General features: G+C 38.5%; 1 protein-coding gene and 1 non-coding gene across 4 annotated transcripts in view; one reads left to right on the top strand and one right to left on the bottom strand.

Moving 5' to 3' along the window:
• The window catches only part of PBX3 (PBX homeobox 3), a 233,115-nt gene that overhangs the window by 177,164 nt on the left and 35,948 nt on the right, over window positions 1–20,003 (top strand). For all 3 annotated transcript variants that reach the window (XM_032635351.1, XM_032635349.1, XM_032635350.1), the window contains exons 4-5: window positions 3,502–3,692; window positions 10,004–10,139. In XM_032635351.1, the coding sequence (XP_032491242.1) occupies window positions 3,502–3,692; window positions 10,004–10,139 (327 nt within the window). The remainder of the gene's footprint in view (window positions 1–3,501; window positions 3,693–10,003; window positions 10,140–20,003) is intronic.
• Window positions 13,430–13,502, bottom strand: TRNAG-UCC. Its single transcript has one exon. It is a non-coding gene; the product is annotated as a tRNA-Gly (tRNA).

Raw genomic sequence — 20,003 nt, 5'->3', positions numbered from 1 at the left:
AAGGAATTCCTTTAAAAAAAAAATCCTTTAAATTCCTTTAAACTTGGTCTAGGGTGCACTTTGAATGGATCTTCTACCTATGCATTTTTTTGTAACATAATGCTTTGATCATTTGGAAAATATTGTTTCACTGAGTTATGTACATCTTCTAATGTTAACACTTTACATTATATAATATCAAAATATCATATTTACTAATATCAACACCAAATTATTCAGAAAGTCTGCTAGGAAACTATCAAGCTCAAGGTAGTGGATGCAAGTTTTCCAAAATTATAATTTTCACTTGAAAAGTCAAATTTCATCATTGGCACAACTGTTGTCAGCTGTTTTCCTTGATGTGACAGGCTTGCTTGGTTCATTTTTGAGAAAATATCTGCGAAATACCCAAGTCTGAATAATTATAATTTGTTGATTTCGCTTTCAAATAAAAATGGTGTTCCCTGAAAAAGACAGCATCGGCTCACAACGTAAACTATCGCACAAGTGTTTTTTCTCAAGACAACCATCCTTCGATAAGCAATTGAAGTGCTTTTGGTGTTTCCCACTTTATCACACAGAATATTAAAGTCGTAGTCAAGGATTGAGATGTAATAAAATGAATGATTTCTCTTGCTTCATCAAGGACATTCCTAAGTGAAACTGCCTTTTTTTTTGTGGGTTTGTGTGAATGCATGGTGATGAAGAGTAAAAAAGAAACATCAGAGATTACTAAGTATACTGTTTCCCAAAGAGTTTTTCTTACTTAGTACATTGGTCCACAAGATGCTGTAGAGCTGTGCTGTCCAATACGGTTGCCACTAGTCATATGTAGCTATTGAGCCCTTGAAATCTAGCTAATCTGGACCGAGATGTGCTGTAAATGTAAATATATACTGGTTTTCAAAGTGTATGAAAAAAAGAATGTAACATATCTCATTAACAGTTATCTAAAGATCTTGATTATGTGTTGAAATGTTAATATTTTTCATATATTGGGTTAAATAAAATATATTATTAAAATTAATTTCACCTGATTCTTATTTTTTAATGTGGCTGTTAGAAAAATTTTACATTTCATATGAGAAAAATAAAACACATTTAGAAAATAATCAGTGCAGTAGAAAAAACATTAAATGACCCCCCATATTTTTTTTCATATGTGGCTCACAATGTATTTCTTTTAGACAGCACTGCTCTAGAGAAAAGAGGTTTTGTGACCAAATTTATTTGGGAAAAGTTGGATATACCATTCTCCTTTGAAGATTTATGATGCATATTGGCATACTGGAAGTACTGAGGAATCCTGCCCCCTCCCCCCTCAAAAAAAAAAAAGCATTTAAAATTTTGGTTAGCCCCATATTTCCCAAACATACTGTATTAACATTTTTTGGAACTAGCTGTAGAAGTGTCTATCAGAACTTGCTGATTCCAGTTTGCTGTTCTAGTTTACTTTCCTTCATTTTACTAATAAGAAAACTGAGGGCTAGTGTTTATTAAATTATGTAATTTGAAATTATATGAACATTCTTTAGGGAAAGTATTGTACAAGAAAAAAAGATCTGTACATATATTTCTTGACAGGGTGACCACCTATTTTCAGCTTGGCACAAAATAGTTTAAGTTGACAATACAGTGGGGAAAATCTTAAATTTACTTTTCTTTATTATGGTTTCCTTAAAGATGGAAAGAACTTCCGATTTTAGAGCTGCAAAGTTCCTTAATGTTTTACTGTGCCAAAACCTAGGACAGTAATTCTTAGCCTTTTAAAATTATAGACTGGCTGAGAATCTGAAACGAAAACAAACAAAAACCCCACAGATTGTCTCCTCGGGAAAGACAGATGTGCACACAACTTGAATAAGATTTCAGGGAGTCATGGACATTCTAAACCTATCCATGGACTGCAGGTTAAAAATCCTTCACTTACAAAGGTTCAGGGATAATGTATTTACAGATATTAATCAACATTACTCTTGAATTGTAATACAATAGATGTAATAGATACATAGATGTAGATGTAATCCATAGATGTTTATTGGATGCCTACTGTGTGTGTTGCACAAATCTATACTCTGAAGAATCCCAGAGTCACCACTCACAAGGAACTTTAAAATTCTTAAGACTTAAACATATTTTAAAAAAACTTTGGTAAGCCAGACTCATTTTACCTCACCTTAGAAATATTTATATAAAAGCTCCATAAAAGCTTAAAGTAACTGAAACAGCCAGTGTACTTAAAAGGTTAGTTCTCTAATGAGCAGTTAGAAAAACCATCATTTGCTGTATGTTCGGGATATCTGTAGGGAAGTGGACATTATTATATCTTCAGAATGCATCTTGCCATGATCAGTGATTGTTCTGTCTACTCACCCTACTAGGGGCATCTGTGCAGTAAGGTGCAGAATCTCCTGTCTTTTTTTTAAACAAAAATGCCAGAAGATGTTCTTTTTATCCAGAGATACAGACAGATGCTTTATTTACCAAGGCAATACTGGATTTCTGTGTAGGCCCAATTATGTGGTTTTATAGATCTAAATATAGGTGGGCTGAAAGAGACAGGGACTGAGGATTGTTAACTAAAAAGTTTGAGACCCAAATCTGATCCTTATTTTCCTGCTGCCCCTCCCCTGAGGAGCTGAGCTGCTTTACCCATGCTTTAGGAATGGCATATATCCACAAATAAGGCCCACACCACAGCTAAATTGTCCTAGGACATTGGCATGGTATCAGAGGCCCTTTACATGCTAGTGCAAATCTGAATTCCCTCTTCTCCTTTACATATTCTCTGTGTCCCTGTGGACTTGCTATATACCATGATTTCCAGGATATTTTCTTGTGCCTGAAATTCCTCTTGATTTCCACCTTTATTCCACCTTTCAAAAATCTTACCCATCCTTTAAAGCCCTAATGTCACTTTTCCCATGAAGTGATCTCTGCTTCCAGATGAGAATACTTCCTCCTTGGAACTTAGGAAGCACTTACTCATATTTTCCTGTGATACTTTACATGGTCTGCCTTGTTTAAGAATTCTTTTTTTGTATGTTTTATTGCACTGAAAGTCAGGTCCACATCTTGCTCGTTTATGTGTCCTTAATCGCTCTTGGAGGAATTTGAACTTCATAGTGCTTCAGTAAACATTTGTGGAATAAATGTAAAACCCCAAAGAAAATAGGAGGCGCTTAGTATTAACAATTAACATATATTTGTACTTACATATAGCAGTTGGTGGAGAGCATCCTCCAGTGGGAAAACCTCATCTTGGAACAGGGACAAGGGTGGTGGGAAGGGCAGTTGAGTGCTGTGCTTCCCTTGCATGCCTGGCCATTCATAGTTTCAGAATTCTTGCGCCCCATCTAACTATCACTGCCATTTCACAAGTGTCTTAGTTTTCATTTTACCCTACCTACTGCATAATGCCATTGGCAACTGCAAATGAGGTAGAAATTCAGATGAGTTAATGTCTGGGTGTGATAATACAAAATACCAGATTCCTAAGGAGTGATTTTTTTCCCCTTACAGGCATGTAATGAATTCACTACACACGTGATGAACCTTCTCCGAGAGCAGAGTAGAACACGTCCCATTTCCCCAAAAGAGATTGAAAGAATGGTGGGCATCATCCATCGAAAATTTAGTTCCATTCAGATGCAGCTCAAACAAAGCACTTGTGAAGCAGTTATGATTTTAAGATCAAGGTTCCTTGATGCCAGGTATGTGAGGCCGCAAATCTATTGCATGGCTTTTTAAAATTTTTCTTTTCACTCTTTGTGTATTATTTTCTGTAATCCTGGCCAATTGGTCTTAGATTCTTCTTTAATTTGGCTATAAGAGCTCTTCTCTACATTGGACAGGTAATTCACCTCATGGTGTCTGCACTGTCAAGCCTCTTCTTGTCTGGGGGTGGTAGTGCTATTAGCTGCCAATTTGGTGACTCAGGAAACAAATAGGATTAGTGCCACTACTAATGACTTAGTAATACATAGCCTTTCTTTCAGTTCTGATGCTAAAACGTATATTTAAGGATAATGTTCAGTATGTAACTTTGTTTTAATGCAGGTTTGTTTTCTAAGAACTTCCTGATGTTACGTTGCTTGTGCATATTAGAAAAAAAATACTTGGAGATACTGATATTCCTAAGAAGGAAGTGGTATTATAGTTACCACAAAACCCCAAACTCTGTTTTTCCAAATTAAGAAGAAAGCCTGTGAGTTTCCCCTCTCAGGATACATATTTCCCTTTTATCTGAAGCTGTCACCAAGTTTCACAGGAATTAGGTAATAAATTGTATATGGTGTGTTAGACCTACTAGGTGACGTAACAGAGGAACTGTCAAGTTCCTACTATATGCTGCCTCTGCAGAGATGCCTCTTGGGCATTGCTAAAGCTTGCAATCAATCTTCAACGGTGGAAAGGGGTTTCTATTTTGTTTTGTTTTCTCTCTCTTGGAATCTCACAGAGGTGATGATTATTGTCCAAATTTTACAATATTAAAGAAAATAAGTTAGCATCGCAACTGGAAAACAAGATGTGATGAACAATCTTCATGCCAGAGCTCTTCCTTAGAGCCGAATAAGGAAACATACGCCACCTGATTATACTCCCGTTCTCCTGGTTAAGCCAAGCCCTGTATTGCCTTTGGTTCCTCCTTCTTCCGTACTGAATTAGTCATTAGAACTCACCAGTGCTTTGTTTTCAACATTTCTCGTTCTAGCTCTTTTTTTCCTTCCATACTTGCACTGCTCAGTTCACGTTCATCCTTTTGTACCTAGACTACCACAGTAACTTCCCACTATTCTCCCTGCTTCCAGTCTTACTCTTCTCTCACTCATCCTCCATGGCCCTCTTATGATGCCCTAATTGCTTTACTTAAAAACCATAGCAGCTTTTCTTTTTTTTTTTTTGCGGTAAGCGGGCCTCTTACTGTTGCGGCCCCTCCCGTTGCGGGGCACAGGCTCCGGACGCGCAGGCTCAGCGGCCATGGCTCACGGGCCAAGCCGTTCCGCGGCATGTGGGATCCTCCCGGACCGGGGCACGAACCTGCGTCTCCTGCATCGGCAGGCGGACTCTCAACCACTGCGCCACCAGGGAACCCCATAGCAGCTTTTCAATGCTGGGTAACTCACATGCACACTACTTAACCTGGCATTTAAGGCCTTATGTGACCTGCCCCCGCCCAAATTACTTTTTTGTTGTTAAGATTTATTTTATATTTTTCCTATTTAAAAAATACCAAGGTCACTGTGGAAACGTTGTAAAATGTATAGAATAGAAAGAAGGACGAGGGATAAAAGACAATCACTTTTTTACCACCCAATGGAAAAAAAAGTCACTGTGAACATTTTAGTATATTTCTTTCTGGTTTGTGGTAGGTTTTTTTTTTTTTAAATGTTCTTTGTGATGGTACAATATGCATAATTTGGTTTGCTTTTTAAAAAATTTACCATGGGGCTTCCCTGGTGGCGCAGTGGTTGAGAGTCCGCCTAACGCTGCAGGGGACACGGGTTCATGTCCCTGTCCTGGAGGATCCCACATGCCACGGAGCGGCTGGGCCCATGAGCCATGGCCGCTGAGCCTGCGCGTCCGGAGCCTGTGCTCCGCGACGGGAGAGGCCACAACAGTGAGAGGCCCGCGAACTGCAAGAAAAAAAAAAATTTACCATGACTAGGTAAACATTTTTCATATAGTATAAACTCCTATTTTAAATGTTAATTGCTGAAGTCTGCCAGATGGATATATGATAAATAATTAGCCATTTCTTCATTTTTGAGCATTTAGTTGTCCCTATTAATTTCCATGATAACTTCTTCCTTCCTTCCAATTCCTTTCTTCTTTCTTTCTACAAATATTTATTTGTGCTGAGGCTATAAAGGTAAACAAGATAGGTTAACATACTCGCCCCAATTGAGTTTACATTCTACTTGGGGAAACAGACAATAAACAAGTAAACAAATATGCTGTAGTATTCTGTTCAATAATGTAACGAAATGTGATAGAATGGTAAGTGCCATGAGGAAAAATAAAAGCAAGGTAAAGGGAGAGAAAATGATGGAGGGAAGGTACTATTTTAGACAGATTTTTATTGGAATTAGTCTTCCAGTGAAAGTCTATGCATTCAACCTTTTTGATCTTTAGAATTATTTCCTAAGGATTAATTCTCAGAAATGGTATTATTAGATCAAAATGTGAACATTTTTAGTGCTCTTAATATATCACTAAATCGTTCTTTCCTGTGTTTAATCCAAAATGCGATACCTCTTGGTCTCATCTGTCTCCTCTGACGAGAATTCTTTTCTTCTGCCTAACCACCTCTTCCACCACCACCCCTCAACCTCCACCTCCAGCCTTCCACAGCAAACCCTGTTCTCCCAACCATTTCCCCAACTTGGTCACCAGTAATGAATTGTCATCTGTGAGGGCGTGTAGCACGGAGCCTGGGACAGAGCTGGTGCTCATGTTGGTTGCATTAGTGAGACCTTGCTCAGCCTTTCAGGCCTGGCCTAAATGCTCCCTTTTTAGGAAGCCTACTTTAAGCACTCCATTGGACTCATCCTTGCCGTCTCTTAAACACTGATACTATGTTTATACAATTTTCCAGACCGAAGTTCATGCAGACTGCCTTTATTGCAGTTTTTCAGGATTATTTCTTCTCTTCCCAAGTAAGTCACATTGTCATTGAAAGCAATGGCCAAGTCTTACACGTTTAGATTCCCCACAATTCCAGCAAGTGTCTTACACATAGTAGGCTGCAGAAAAATAATTTGTTGACTAACCAGATGAATGAATATTTCCACTTACTACTTATAATAGCTCAAAGAGTTAAGGAAGTAGCATCAGAAAACAAAAAACATTTTTAAATTGTCAACGTTGAGCATTTTAATTAAAAGCATTACATAACAAAGATATTTAAAAGTACTTTCTTCAGAAAGGAATCTTTTCTAACACAATTGCTATCCTTATTTCTGCGGATACTTTCCCATTCTTATCAACATGCATGCTCTTTTTTTTTAAACATAACTGCATTCATAATGTATACACCTAAATGATTTATTTTTCTTCCAAGAAGAGAAAGTAAGTTAACAAGCCAGAGTGAGCAGAGCCAGGGTGAGAAGGTGGCAGAGCTTGGAGCAGAGCCCCTTCTCCCACAGAGACTGCCGTCAGTAATGTGATGCTGATGGGACACAGCCCTGGGACTGATGCACCACTGCACACTGGCCTGAGGCATAGCCATTTAGAGTGTGGTGAACCCTGGGGGGAATGAAACTTAGGGGAAATGCTTAATGGGCATTTTCTACAGAATGTTTTTCTAAAAAATAAATGAAGTATTAGACCGAGTTCTCTCTTACGCCTTCAAGTGAATGCAAATACTGAGTTTTGCTTCCATCTATTCTTGTAGTGCGTCTTAGCAAGCCCTCTACACTGAGAAGGCACGGTTTTTCTGCTCTAGGCAAACATGCTCATTCAGATATATGATTCCCTTGCTCACTCTGGCTTTTTGTAAAGCCATACTCACATTTTCTTGGTAATTGGACAAGCCGAAGTATGTACTGGTGCAGAACAGTTAGGAATAAATTTGTGTAGGTCCCTCTACTCTTCTAGTAGAAGTGCCGTAGTTTGGATGCAGCCAGACTGTCTGGAGTAAAGTATTCTGTTCCGCCCATAAATTTGTTCTCTGAGGTTTTTTGATGTTTTCTAAAACCACTCCTAGGTAAAGTCAATAAATGAGCCAAACTTATTTCTGCTTTCTCAGTATGTTTCTGCTCATTCCCCCTTTTGTAAGTCCTCATTTTCCAAAGAAATGCCCTTGTGTGGTCTGCTCCACTGTACCCGGTCTTGCTGCTGGATTTCATGTTTTAGACTGAGTCACAAGCTCACATACTTACATATAACGGAATTGAGGGGAGTGGCTGGATGAGGGGCAGTGAGGATTAGAGCAGACGGGTACATATCTGAGGGGACAGCCATCACTTAGCTTTAGCCTGTGGTTGCCTTCTGATGATGTGGGCCTGGTGTGGCTGATCTTCCAATTTTTCATAAGAAGCCAGAAACTTAGATTTTTATGAGCCGGTCATTATTGTGTTGTCTCAACAAACATTATCTGTGGGCCAGGTAATTATCTGTAAGTTTGACAGTTTCGGTATCTATTCTAGACCTTTTCCATCCTATTCATCCAGCTACCCACTCATCAGACTGTGCCTTTTCAAAGTGCCCCAGGTCAGGGCTTTGTTTTTCTTGTCAAGCAATGCCTGACTCCTGCAAAAATGCTGATTGCTATTCTTGGTGTACTTCTCTTTCATCTGTCTTCCCTCACCACCTCCCCCATCCAGTTCATCATCAAATCCTGTTGATTTTAATTCCCAAACAGATCCTGAATCTATTCTTCATCCCTCAGGAAACAATGGTTTAACCTTCCAAAAAATTATTGAAATTAAGAAGTTTCAGGGCTCATAACTTGAGATGTTTTGATCAGACCGAGATTTCTTGCTCCCTTGACTCTCCCTGAATGTTGAAACATAGATCACATACTTAACCTGCCACGTTAGTGACATCATTTTAACTTGAAGAATCTCATAGGGTATACACATTTACAACTGCCTACTGACGCTGTCTTTCCTGAGCACAGGATATCACAATTAAGATCATTAAAATTATTTGTAAGGCAATATTAAGAAAATTGTTTGGGGAAAGTGTTTTCCAGTTACTGGAGAATTTAATTTCAAGTGAAATCTGACAAATGCTAATTTTAAGGCTGGAATTCTTTAAAATCTTCAAAATAAAACCCAAATGTAAATGACATTTTTGCTATTTGAAATAAATTGTCAACAAATACTTGATCTTCTGACATTCCGCCACCCCCTCCCAGTAAAAACAAAGAATTTGTCCTCCCCTACTCTTTCCCTGTTAAGCAAACCATACCTCAGTCCAGGCAGTTGGCTGAAGCAGAAAAATCCAGAAATCCTTGATGTATTTTTTTTTCCTTACCTTCCTTCTCTGTCTTCCCCACCCACCCCCCCATCCAATTTATTATCAAGTCCTATTGCTTTTGCCTTTCAAATTGACCTTGAATCTTTTTATTTCCATTATTCTATCCCTATGCCAAGTTACCATCATCTCTCAATTTGACCACTGTAGTTGTCTCCTTAAATATCTCTACATTTCCTTTCATCCCCTCCTTCAGCTGTTCTCAGTAGTCAAAATAATCTTTTTAAAATGTAAAACTTAAAACCTTTAATACTTCCGATTGCACTTAAAATAAAATTCAGAAATCCATATGGGGTCCACTAAGCCTGTGTAATCTGGCCCTTGTCCATCCTTCCAGACTCATCTCACATGTTCCCTGTTTTTACTGTGCTCCAGCCTCCTCTAGCACTTTGGACTTTCCGAACTTTTTTCCTGTTTGAAGACCATTCCCTCTGCTCATTCCTCTTCCTTCTACTCTTTGTCTGACTAAGTTATACACATTCTCCAGGCCTCAGATTAAATGTCACTCTTCCAAGGAAACCTTTCCTGACTCCATAATCTGTGTTAGGTTTCCTTCTTAGACACTTCCATTATACATTATTCTTTTCCTTCGTGATACTGGACATAGTTACCGTAATTTATAATTATTAATTTCTGTGTTGCTTGTCTAATGTTTTTCTTTCCCCTAACTTTCTACTCTCTCTCTTAACCCTCTAATCCCCTGTGAGCTCCCTAATAGACCTTCTCTGTTTTGTTCCAACTGGATCCTCACTGAGTATCTAGAACACATTAGATCCTCAATAAGTATTTGTTGAACAAATTAAAGAATGAAGTTAATTGTGCTTCACATTCTAGTATTTTTCTTAGTTATCCTACATCTTCACGTGAGTTGGATAGTTCTTTGGAGGACACAGAGAGTATAATTTACAACATCATGGTGATTAATTACACCCTAAGAATGTTTAAAAACAGAAAGCGAACTTTTTTGTGTGATTCTAAGTAGTACATCCCTCTTTGGTTAATGTTGATTATAACGACAATTCTCTTTTTGGTTCTTTCATAGACGAAAAAGGCGTAACTTCAGTAAACAGGCCACAGAAATCTTGAATGAATACTTTTACTCACACCTCAGCAACCCCTACCCCAGTGAAGAAGCCAAAGAGGAGCTGGCCAAGAAATGCAGCATCACAGTGTCACAGGTGCGACAGGACTCCATGGGTCTGTCTTGTTTCCCCATTGATTATAGGAACCCTATTTCCTCTTCAGGGCATTCTTATCAAATTTCATATCCAAATGTTTCATCATCAAAGGAGATATAAAGAAAATATAGATATTTCCACATTTTTATGCGAGCTTTTAAAGCTTAGATAATTTCTTTTAATCCTAAATGTCAAGGAATCAAGATAATCACCCGCTGCCCTCGTGGAAATCTATAGAAAAAAACATAAACATGCCATGGGGAGAGACGTGGTTTTACACTTACGTGACTCTTCAGTACGGCATGTAGTTCTGCTTTCCTGATTTAGATGACTGGTCTAAGCTTCCACCAGTGAGAAAGCAATTTATTTGTTGCCGAAAGGAAATTTAATATAGCCCTATGGTGAAAGTTTGAGGAATTCACCAAGTCCTTTCTTGAAAACCATGCTATGATATTTGGGTCTCAAAGATTTCTTTGCTTTCTTGTTATCCATTAAATAGAAGAATTAAGGTCATGCCTATCCCCGCTTTTTTTGTTTTTGTTGTTTTAAATGTCTGTTTGTAATAAATTGTGCCCCTGAAGTTAGCTGTCATCTTCTAACAAAAATACACTTAGTTTTAGGCAGATAGACTTGTATTTTAGATTGAGGGTTGGAAACAAATAATTAAACAAGCAACTGTACCTCCTTAAAAAATAAGTATATCCTATTGGAATTAGCTCTAAAATATAATTTATTTAATACTCATATTGTTGTTTATAGATTGTCATTTGAATAACATTTCTTTATAGCATGCAAATGTGGTAGTCACCAACCAGTTCTTGGAGTGGCATTTAAGGAAAAGCTGACCCTTTCCAGAAATTTCAGTGGTCCCTAGAGGTCACATGACATAAATTTTAAAGTAGCCTCTAAATAAATACTCCTATATATTTGAAGTTCAAGATTCTAAAGATCCCCTTCACAGTCCAGTGAAAGTTTCATATCGGTATTTTATTTTCATTTTATTTTAATTTATTTATTTTTATTGAAGTATAGCTGATTTACAATGTTGTGCCAGTCTCTGCTGTACAGCAAAGTGACTCAGGTATACACAGACGTTCTTTTTTTTATATTCTTTTCCATTATGGTTTATCACAGGATATTGAATATAGTTCCCTGTGCTATATAGTAGGACCTTGCTGTTAATCCATGCTATATATAATAGTTGACATCTGCTAATCCCAAACTCCCAGTCCTTCTCTCCCCCACCCACCTCCTCCTTGGCAACCACAAGTCTGTTCACTGTGTCTGTGAGTCTCTTTCTGTTTTGTAGATAGGTTCATTTGTGCCATATTTTAGATCCCACATATAAGTGATATCATATGGTATTTGTCTTTCTCTTTCTTTCTTTCTTTCTTTTTTTTTCAATATTTATTTATTTATTTGGCTGCATCGGGTCTTCCTGGCAGCACTCAGGATCTTCGTTGCCACATGCAGGGTCTTCGTTGTGGTACTCGGGATCTTTTAGTTGCAGCACATGAACTCTTAGTTGCAGCATGTGGGCTCTAGTTCCCTGACCAGGGCTCGAACCCGGGGCCCCCTGCATTGGGAGTGCAGAGTCTTAGCCACTGGACCACCAGGGAAGTCCCTGTCTTTCTCTTTCTGACTTACTTCACTTAGTAGGATAATCTCTAGTTGCATCCACGTTGCAAATGGAATTATTTCATACTTTTTTATGACTGAATAGTATTCCATTGTATATATGTAGCACATCTTCTCTATTCATTCATCAGTGGACATTTAGGTGATTTCCATGTTTTGGCTGTTGTGAATAGTGCTGCTGTGAACATAGGGGTGTGTGTATATTTTTGAATTATGGTTTTGTCCGGGTATATGCCCAGGAGTGGGATTGCTGGATCATATGGTAATTCTATTTTTAGTTTTCTGAGGAACCTCCACAATGTTTCCCATAGTAGCTGCATCATATCAGTATTTTAAGTCATTGTTATTTAAGGGAATATGGTCTGGGTTTGAGAAAATTTTTAGCTCTTATTTTGGCATTACTTTCCATAGAACCTCCAGAGCAATCTTAGATTTATAATTAAGATTTCATTTAATAGTTATTGTCACTCCCTTATGATATAGTGGCATGTCTTGATTCCTTTTGCTCAGTTTGAAATGGAATATAATTGATTTGGGCTACCAGTTTATGAAGACATATACTATATAAAACATTACTACCACAAGCACCTACTACTGTATAGCACTGGGAACTATATTAAATATCTTGTAATAACCTATAATGGAAAAGAATCTGAAAAAGAACATATAAATCAGCTATACCTCAATTAATACAAAAACCACATAGATCAGAAAAAAAAAAATCACTATCTGGGCTATGTAGTACTCACTGCCACTTGAAATACTAAGGAACAGTATAATATGCTGGGTCAGATAGGGAAGATGAAATGTAAAGTATATTCACTTCAAGTGGATGTTTTCTGGTGTGAGCATTTCCCCTGAACATTAGTGAAAGGATCGGGCTCGTACTGAGCACCAGCTGATGATGCCAAGTCTAGTTTTCCTCCTCGCACAAGAGCTCTCTGACTTAGAACTCAGATATTTGTGGGTCCAGTTTAAACTAAGGTGTTTCATGCTTCCGCTCCTTTTCTTGCTTTTCTTTTTTACTTCTATAACATATTCACCATTGGAGAATAACACAGATTATATACATTTTTTGAAAATCAATATAATCCTAGTTTTTCATTGGGTGTACTAGCATCTTGTGTGTGTGATGTAGGATTTCTTAACACATGCTTGTGTAATGAGTGAGAGAAGTTTCCTTCTGACTATTCTGAACTAGGGAGGCTTTGCTGTACTTCTAAAATAGGCTAGGATCCCGTTTACAGATTTTTAAAAAATAGTTAATTACTATGTTCATTTCACTGGTTTTCTATAGAAAAATAGCTTTGTTCATTTTGGAAATATTTTAGTAATTGCTTGAGATAGAAATAATATAGACATAGACATATTTCTCTGTCTAAAAAGCAGACTTTATGACCTTCTTTTCTCCCAGATCAGCTTTTCAAGTGGAGAATTTCAGCAATCAGTGGAAGATTCGATGTAAATTGTGACAATTTCCTCTCCTTTGTACCTTTTTAATGCTTAAAAATGTTATTTCCACTCAACCATTCCCTTTTCCCCCACATCTCTGATGTGAAAGCAATAGTGAAAATTTTCACTATTGAAGACATCAGTTGCTAGCCTTTTTTTTTTTTTTTTTTTGCCACACTGTGCAGCATGCGGGGTCTCAGTTCCCTGACCAGGGATCGAACCTGTGCCCCCTGCAGTGGAAGTGCAGAGTCCTAACCACTGGACCTCCAGGGAAATCCAGTTGCTAGCCTTTTAAATTAGTATCTTTTTTTTGCTTTTTAATTTTATTTATTGATTTGAATTTTATTTTATTATTTTTCTACAGCAGGCTCTTATTAGTTATCCATTTTATACATATTGGTGTATATATGTAAATCCCAATCTCCCAGTTCATCCCACCACCACCACCACCACTACCCCTTCCCCCCCTTTAATTAGTATCCTTTTGTTTAAGTTGTTTAGAAGTGAAAGCAGAGAATATTCCAGACCTGACAGGTGAACTAATTTCTAAATAGAAAAAGCAGTGTTTTAAATATACATCATACTAAAATACAATAAAATTTAGAATTCAGAAGTTGTTCATGGGACTTCCCTGGTGGCGCAGTGGTTAAGAATCCACCTGCCAAAGCAGGGGACACAGGTTCGAGCCCTGGTCCAGGAAGATCCCACATGCTGCGGAGCAACTAAGCCTGTGCTACGCGACTACTGAGCCTGCCCTCTAGAGCCCACGAGCCACAACTACTGAGCCCACGTGCCACAACTACTGAAGCCCACACGCCTAGAGCCCATGCTCCGCAACAAGAGAAGCCACTGCAATGAGAAGCCCACGCACCGCAACGAAGAACAGCCCCTGCTTGCCACTACTAGAGAAAGTCTGCATGCAGCAGAGATGCACTGCAGCCAAAAATAAATAAATAAATTTATTTTTAAAAAAAAGAAACTGCTGAGAAAAAGAATAATTAAAAAACAGTTGTTCCTATACAAAGCTAACTTTAAAATATTGAAACCTGGGAGAGGAACCAAGATGGTGGAGTATAAGGATGTGCTCTCAGTCCCTCTTGCGAGAACACCAGAATCACAGCTAGCTGCTGGACAGTCATTGACAGGAAGACACTGCAACTCACCAAAAAAGATACCCCACATCCAAAGACAAAGGAGGAACCATAATGAGATGGTAGGAGGGGTGCAATCACAGTAAAATCAAATCCCATAACTTCTGGGTGGGTGACTCACAGACTGGAGAACACTTAGACCACAGAAGTCCACCAACTGGACTGAAGGTTCTGAGCCCCACGTCAGGCATCCCAACCTGGGGGTCTGGCAACGGGAGAAGGAATTCCTAGAGAAACAGGCTTTGAAGCCTAGTGGAAATTGATTGCAGGACTTTGACAGGACTGGAGGAAACAGAGACTCCACTCTTGGAGGGCACACACGAAGTAGTGTGTGCATTGGGACCCAGGAGAAGGAGCAGTGACCCCAGGGGAGACTGAACCAGACCTACCTGCTAGTGTTAGAGGGTCTCCTGCAGAGGCAGGGGATGGCTGTGTCTTACCTTGGGGACAAGGAAACTGGCAGCAGAAGTTCTGGGGGGTACTCCGTGGCGTGAGCCCTCTCAGAGTCTGTCATTAGCCTCACCAAAGAGCCCAGGTAGGCTCCAGTTTTGGGTTGCCTCAGGCCAAACAACCAACAGGGAGGGAACCCAGCCCCACCCATCAACAGTCAAGCGGATTAAAGTTTTACTGAGCTCTGCCCACCAGAACAACAGTCAGCTCTACCCACCACCAGTCCCTCCTATCAGGAAACTTACACAAGCCTCTTAGATAGCTTCATCCACCAGAGGGCACACAGAAGAAACAAGAAGAGCTACAATCCTGCAGCCTGTGGAACAAAAACCACATTCACAGAAAGATAGACAAGATGAAAGGGCAAAGGGCTATGTACCAGACAAAGGAACAAGATAAAACCCCACAAAAACAACTAAATGAAGTGGAGATAGGCAACCTTCCAGAAAAAGAATTCAGAATAATCATAGTGAAGATGATCCAGGACCTCAGAAAAAGAAAGGAGGCAAAGATCGAGAAGATGCAGGAAATGTTTAACAAAGACCTAGAAGAATTAAAGAACAAACAAACAGAAATGAACAATACAATAACTGAAATGATAACTACACTAGAAGGAATCGATAGCAGAATAATTGAGGCAGAAGAACGGATAAGTGACCTGGAAGACAGAATGGTGGAATTCACTGCTGTGGAACAGAATATAGAAAAAGGAATAAAAAGAAATGAAGACAGCCTAAGAGACCCATGGGACATTAAACGCAACAACATTCGCATTATAGGGGTCCCAGAAGGAGAAGAGAGAGAGAAAGGACCAGAGAAAATATTGGAAGACATTATAGTCGAAAACTTCCCTAACATTGGAAAGGAAATAGCCACCCAAGTCCAGGAAGTGCAGTGAGTCCCATACAGGATAAACCCAAGGAGAAACATGCCGAGACACATACTAATCAATTTGGCAAAAATTAAAGACAAAGAAAAATTATTGAAAGCAGCAAGGGAAAAATGAAAAAATAACATACAAGGGAACTCCCATAAGGTTAACAGCTGATTTCTCAGCAGAAACTCTACAAGCCAGAAGGGAATGGCATGATATACTTAAAGTGATGAAAGGGAAGAACCTACAACCAAGATTACTCTACCCGGCAAGGATCTCTTTCAGATTGGATGGAGAAATCAAAAGCTTTACAGACAAGCAAAAGCTAAGAGAATTCAGCACCACCAAACCAGCTGTACAACAAATGCTAAAGGAACTTCTCTAAGTGGGAAACACAAGAGAAGAATAGGACCTACGAAAACAAACCCAAAACAATTAAGAAAATAGTCATAGGAACATACATATCAATAATTACCTTAAACGTGAATGGATTAAATGCTCCAACCAAAAGACACAGGCTTGCTGAATGGATACAAAAACAAGACCCATATATATGCTGTCTGCAAGAGACCCACTTCAGACCTAGAGACACATGCATACTGAAAGAGAGGGGATGGAAAAAGATATTCCATGCAAATGGAAATCTAAAGAAAGCTGGAGTAGCAATACTCATATCAGATAAAATAGACTTTAAAATAAAGAATGTTACAAGAGACAAGGAAGGACACTACATAATGATCAAGGGATCAATCCAAGAAGAAGATATAACAATTAGAAATATATATGCACCCAACATAGGAGCACCTCAATACATAAAGCAACTGCTAACAGCTGTAAAAGAGGAAATCGACAGTAACACAATAATAGTGGGGGACTTTAACACCTCACACCAGTGGACAGATCATCCAAAATGAAAATAAATAAGGAAACAGAAGCTTTAAGTGACACAATAGCACCAAACAGATAGATTTAATTGATATTTATAGCACATTCCATCCAAAAACAGCAGATTACACTTTCTTCTCAAGTGCACACGGAACATTCTCCAGGATAGATCACATCTTGGGTCACAAATCAAGCCTCAGTAAATTTAAGAAAGTTGAAATCATATTAAGCATCTTTTCTGACCACAATGCAATGAGATTAGAAATCAATTACAGGGAAAAGAACGTAAAAAACACAAACACGTGGAGCCTAAACAATACATTACTAAATAAGAGATCACTGAAGAAATCAAAGAGGAAATCAAAAGAGGAAATCAAAAGCTACCTAGAGACAAGTGACAATGAAAACACGACGATCCAAAACCTATGGGATGCAGCAAAAGTGGTTCTAAGAGGGAAGTTTATAGCAATACAAGCCTACCTCAAGAAATAAGAAAAATCTCAAATAAACAATCTAAGCTTACACCTAAAGGAACTAGAGAAAGAAGAACAAACAAAACCCAAAGTTAGCAGAAGGAAAGAAATCATAAAGATCAAAGCAGAAATAAATGAAATAGAAACAAAGAAAACAATAGCAAACTAAATGCTAGTTCTTTGAGAAGATAAACAAAATTGAAAAACCATTAGCCAGACTCATCAAGAAAAAGAGGCAGAGGACCCAAATCAATAAAATTAGAAATGAAAAAGGAGAAGTTACAACAGACACAGCAGAAATACAAAGCATCCTAAGAGACTACTACCAGCAACTCTATGCCAATAACATGGACAGCCTGGAAGAAATGGACAAATTCTTAGAATTGCACAACCTGCCAAGACTGAATCAGGAAGAAATGGAAAATAGGAACAGACCAATCACAAGTAATGAAATTGAAACTGTGATTAAAAATCTTCCAACAAACAAAAGTCCAGGACCAGATGGCTTCACAGGTGAATTCTATCAAACATTTAGAGAAGAGCTTACACCCATCCTTCTCAAACTCTTCCAAATAATTACAGAGGAAGGAACACTCTCAAACTCATTCTATGAGGCCACCATCGCCCTGATACCAAAACCAGACAAAGGTACTACAAAAAAAGAAAATTACGGACCAATATCACTGATGAATATAGCTGTAAAAATTCTCAGCAAAGGGCTTCCCTGGTGGCGCAGTGGTTGAGAGTCCGCCTGCCGATGCAGGGGACACGGGTTCGTGCCCCAGTCCGGGAAGATCCCACATGCCGCGGAGTGGCTGGGCCCGTGAGCCATGGCCGCTGAGCCTGAGCGTCCGGAGCCTGTGCTCCGCAACGGGAGAGGCCACAACAGTGAGAGGCCCGTTTACCGCAAAAAAAAAAAAAAAAAAAAAAAAAAATTCTCAGCAAAATAGTAGCAAACAGAATCCAACAACACATTAAAAAGATTATACACCGCGATCAAGTGGGATTTATCCCAGGGATGCAAGGATTCTTCAGTATATGCAAATCAATCAATGTGATACACCATATTAACAAATTGAAGAAGAAAAACCATATGATCATCTCAATAGATGCAGAAAAAGCTTTTGACAAAATTCAACACCCATTTATGATAAAAACTCTCCAGAAAGTGGGCATAGAGGGAACCTACCTCTACGTAGTAAAGGCCATATATGACAAACTCACAGCAAACATCATTCTCAATGGTGAAAAACTGAAAGCATTTCCTCTAAGATCAGGAACAAGACAAGGATGTCCACTCTCACCACTATTATTCAACATAGTTTTGGAAGTCCTAGCTACAGCAATCAGAGAAGAACAAGAAATATAAGGAATACAAATTGGAAAAGAAGAAGTAAAACTGTCACTGTTTGCAGATGACATGATACTATACATATAGAATCCTAAAGATGCCACCAAAAAACTACTAGAGCTAATCAATGAATTTGGTAAAGTAGCAGGATACAAAATTAATGCACCGAAATCTCTTGCATTCCTATACACTAATGATGAAAAATCTGAAAGAGAAATTATGGAGACCCTCCCATTTACCATTGCAACAAAAAGAATAAAATACCTAGGAACAAACCTACCTAGGGAGACAAAAGACCTGTATGCAGAAAACTCTAAGACACTGATGAAAGAAATTAAAGATGATATCAACAGATGGAGAGATATACCATGTTCTTGGATTGGAAGAATCAATATTGTGAAAATGACTACACTACCCAAAGCAATCTACAGATTCAGTGCAATCCCTATCAAATTACCAATGGCATTTTTTTATGGAACTAAATCAAAAAATCTTAAAATTTGTATGGAGACACAAAAGACCCTGTATAGCCAAAGCCGTCTTGAGGGAAATAAATGGAGCTGGAGGAATCAGACTCCCTGACTTCAGACTATACTACAAAGCTACAGTAATCAAGACAATATGGTACTGGCACAAAAACAGAAAGATAGATCAATGGAACAAGATATAAAGCCCAGAGATAAACCCACGCACCTATGGTCAACTAATCTATGACAAAGGAGGCAAGAATATACAATGGAGAAAAGACAGTCTCTTCAATAAGTGGTGCTGGGAAAACTGGACAGCTACATGTAAAAGAATGAAATTAGAACACTCCCTAGCACCAAACACAGAAATAAACTCAAAATGGATTCGAGACCTAAATGTAAGGCCAGACACTATAAAACTCTTAGAGGAAAACATAGGAAGAACACTCTTTGACATAAATTACAGCAAGATCTTTTTTGATCTACCTCCTAGAGTAATGGAAATAAAAACAAAAATATACAAATGGGACCTAATGAAACTTAAAAGCTTTTCACAGAAAGGAAACCGTAAAGAAGATGAAAAGACAAGCTCAGAACAGGAGAAAATATTTGCAGATGAATCAATGGTCAAAGTATTAATCTCCAATATATATAAACAGCTCATGCAGCTCAATATTAAAGAAACAAACAACCCAATCCAAAAATGGGCAAAAGACCTAAATAGACATTTCTCCAAAGAAGACATATAGATGGCCGAGAAGCACATGAAAAGCTGCTGAACATCACTAATTATTAGAGAAATGCAAATCAAAACTACAGTGAGGTGTCACCTCGCACTAGTTAGAATGGGCATCATCAGAAAATCTACAAACAACAAATGCTGGAAAGGGTGTGGAGAAAAGGGAACCCTCTTGCAATGTTGATGGGAATGTAAATTGATACAGCCTCTCTGGAGAACAGTATGGAAGTTCCTTAAAAAACTAAAAATAGAATTACCATATGATCCAGCAATCCCACTATTGGGCATATACCCAGAGAAAACCGTAATTCAAAAAGACACGTGCACCCCAATGTTCATTGCAGCACTGTTTACAATAGCCAGGTCATGGAAGGAACCCAAATG

This window comes from Phocoena sinus, chromosome 6 (assembly GCF_008692025.1).
Source record: "Phocoena sinus isolate mPhoSin1 chromosome 6, mPhoSin1.pri, whole genome shotgun sequence".
NCBI lineage: Eukaryota > Metazoa > Chordata > Mammalia > Artiodactyla > Phocoenidae > Phocoena > Phocoena sinus.
Note: the sequence above shows the minus strand (reverse complement) of the source record. Positions and strands in the feature narration are given on the sequence as shown.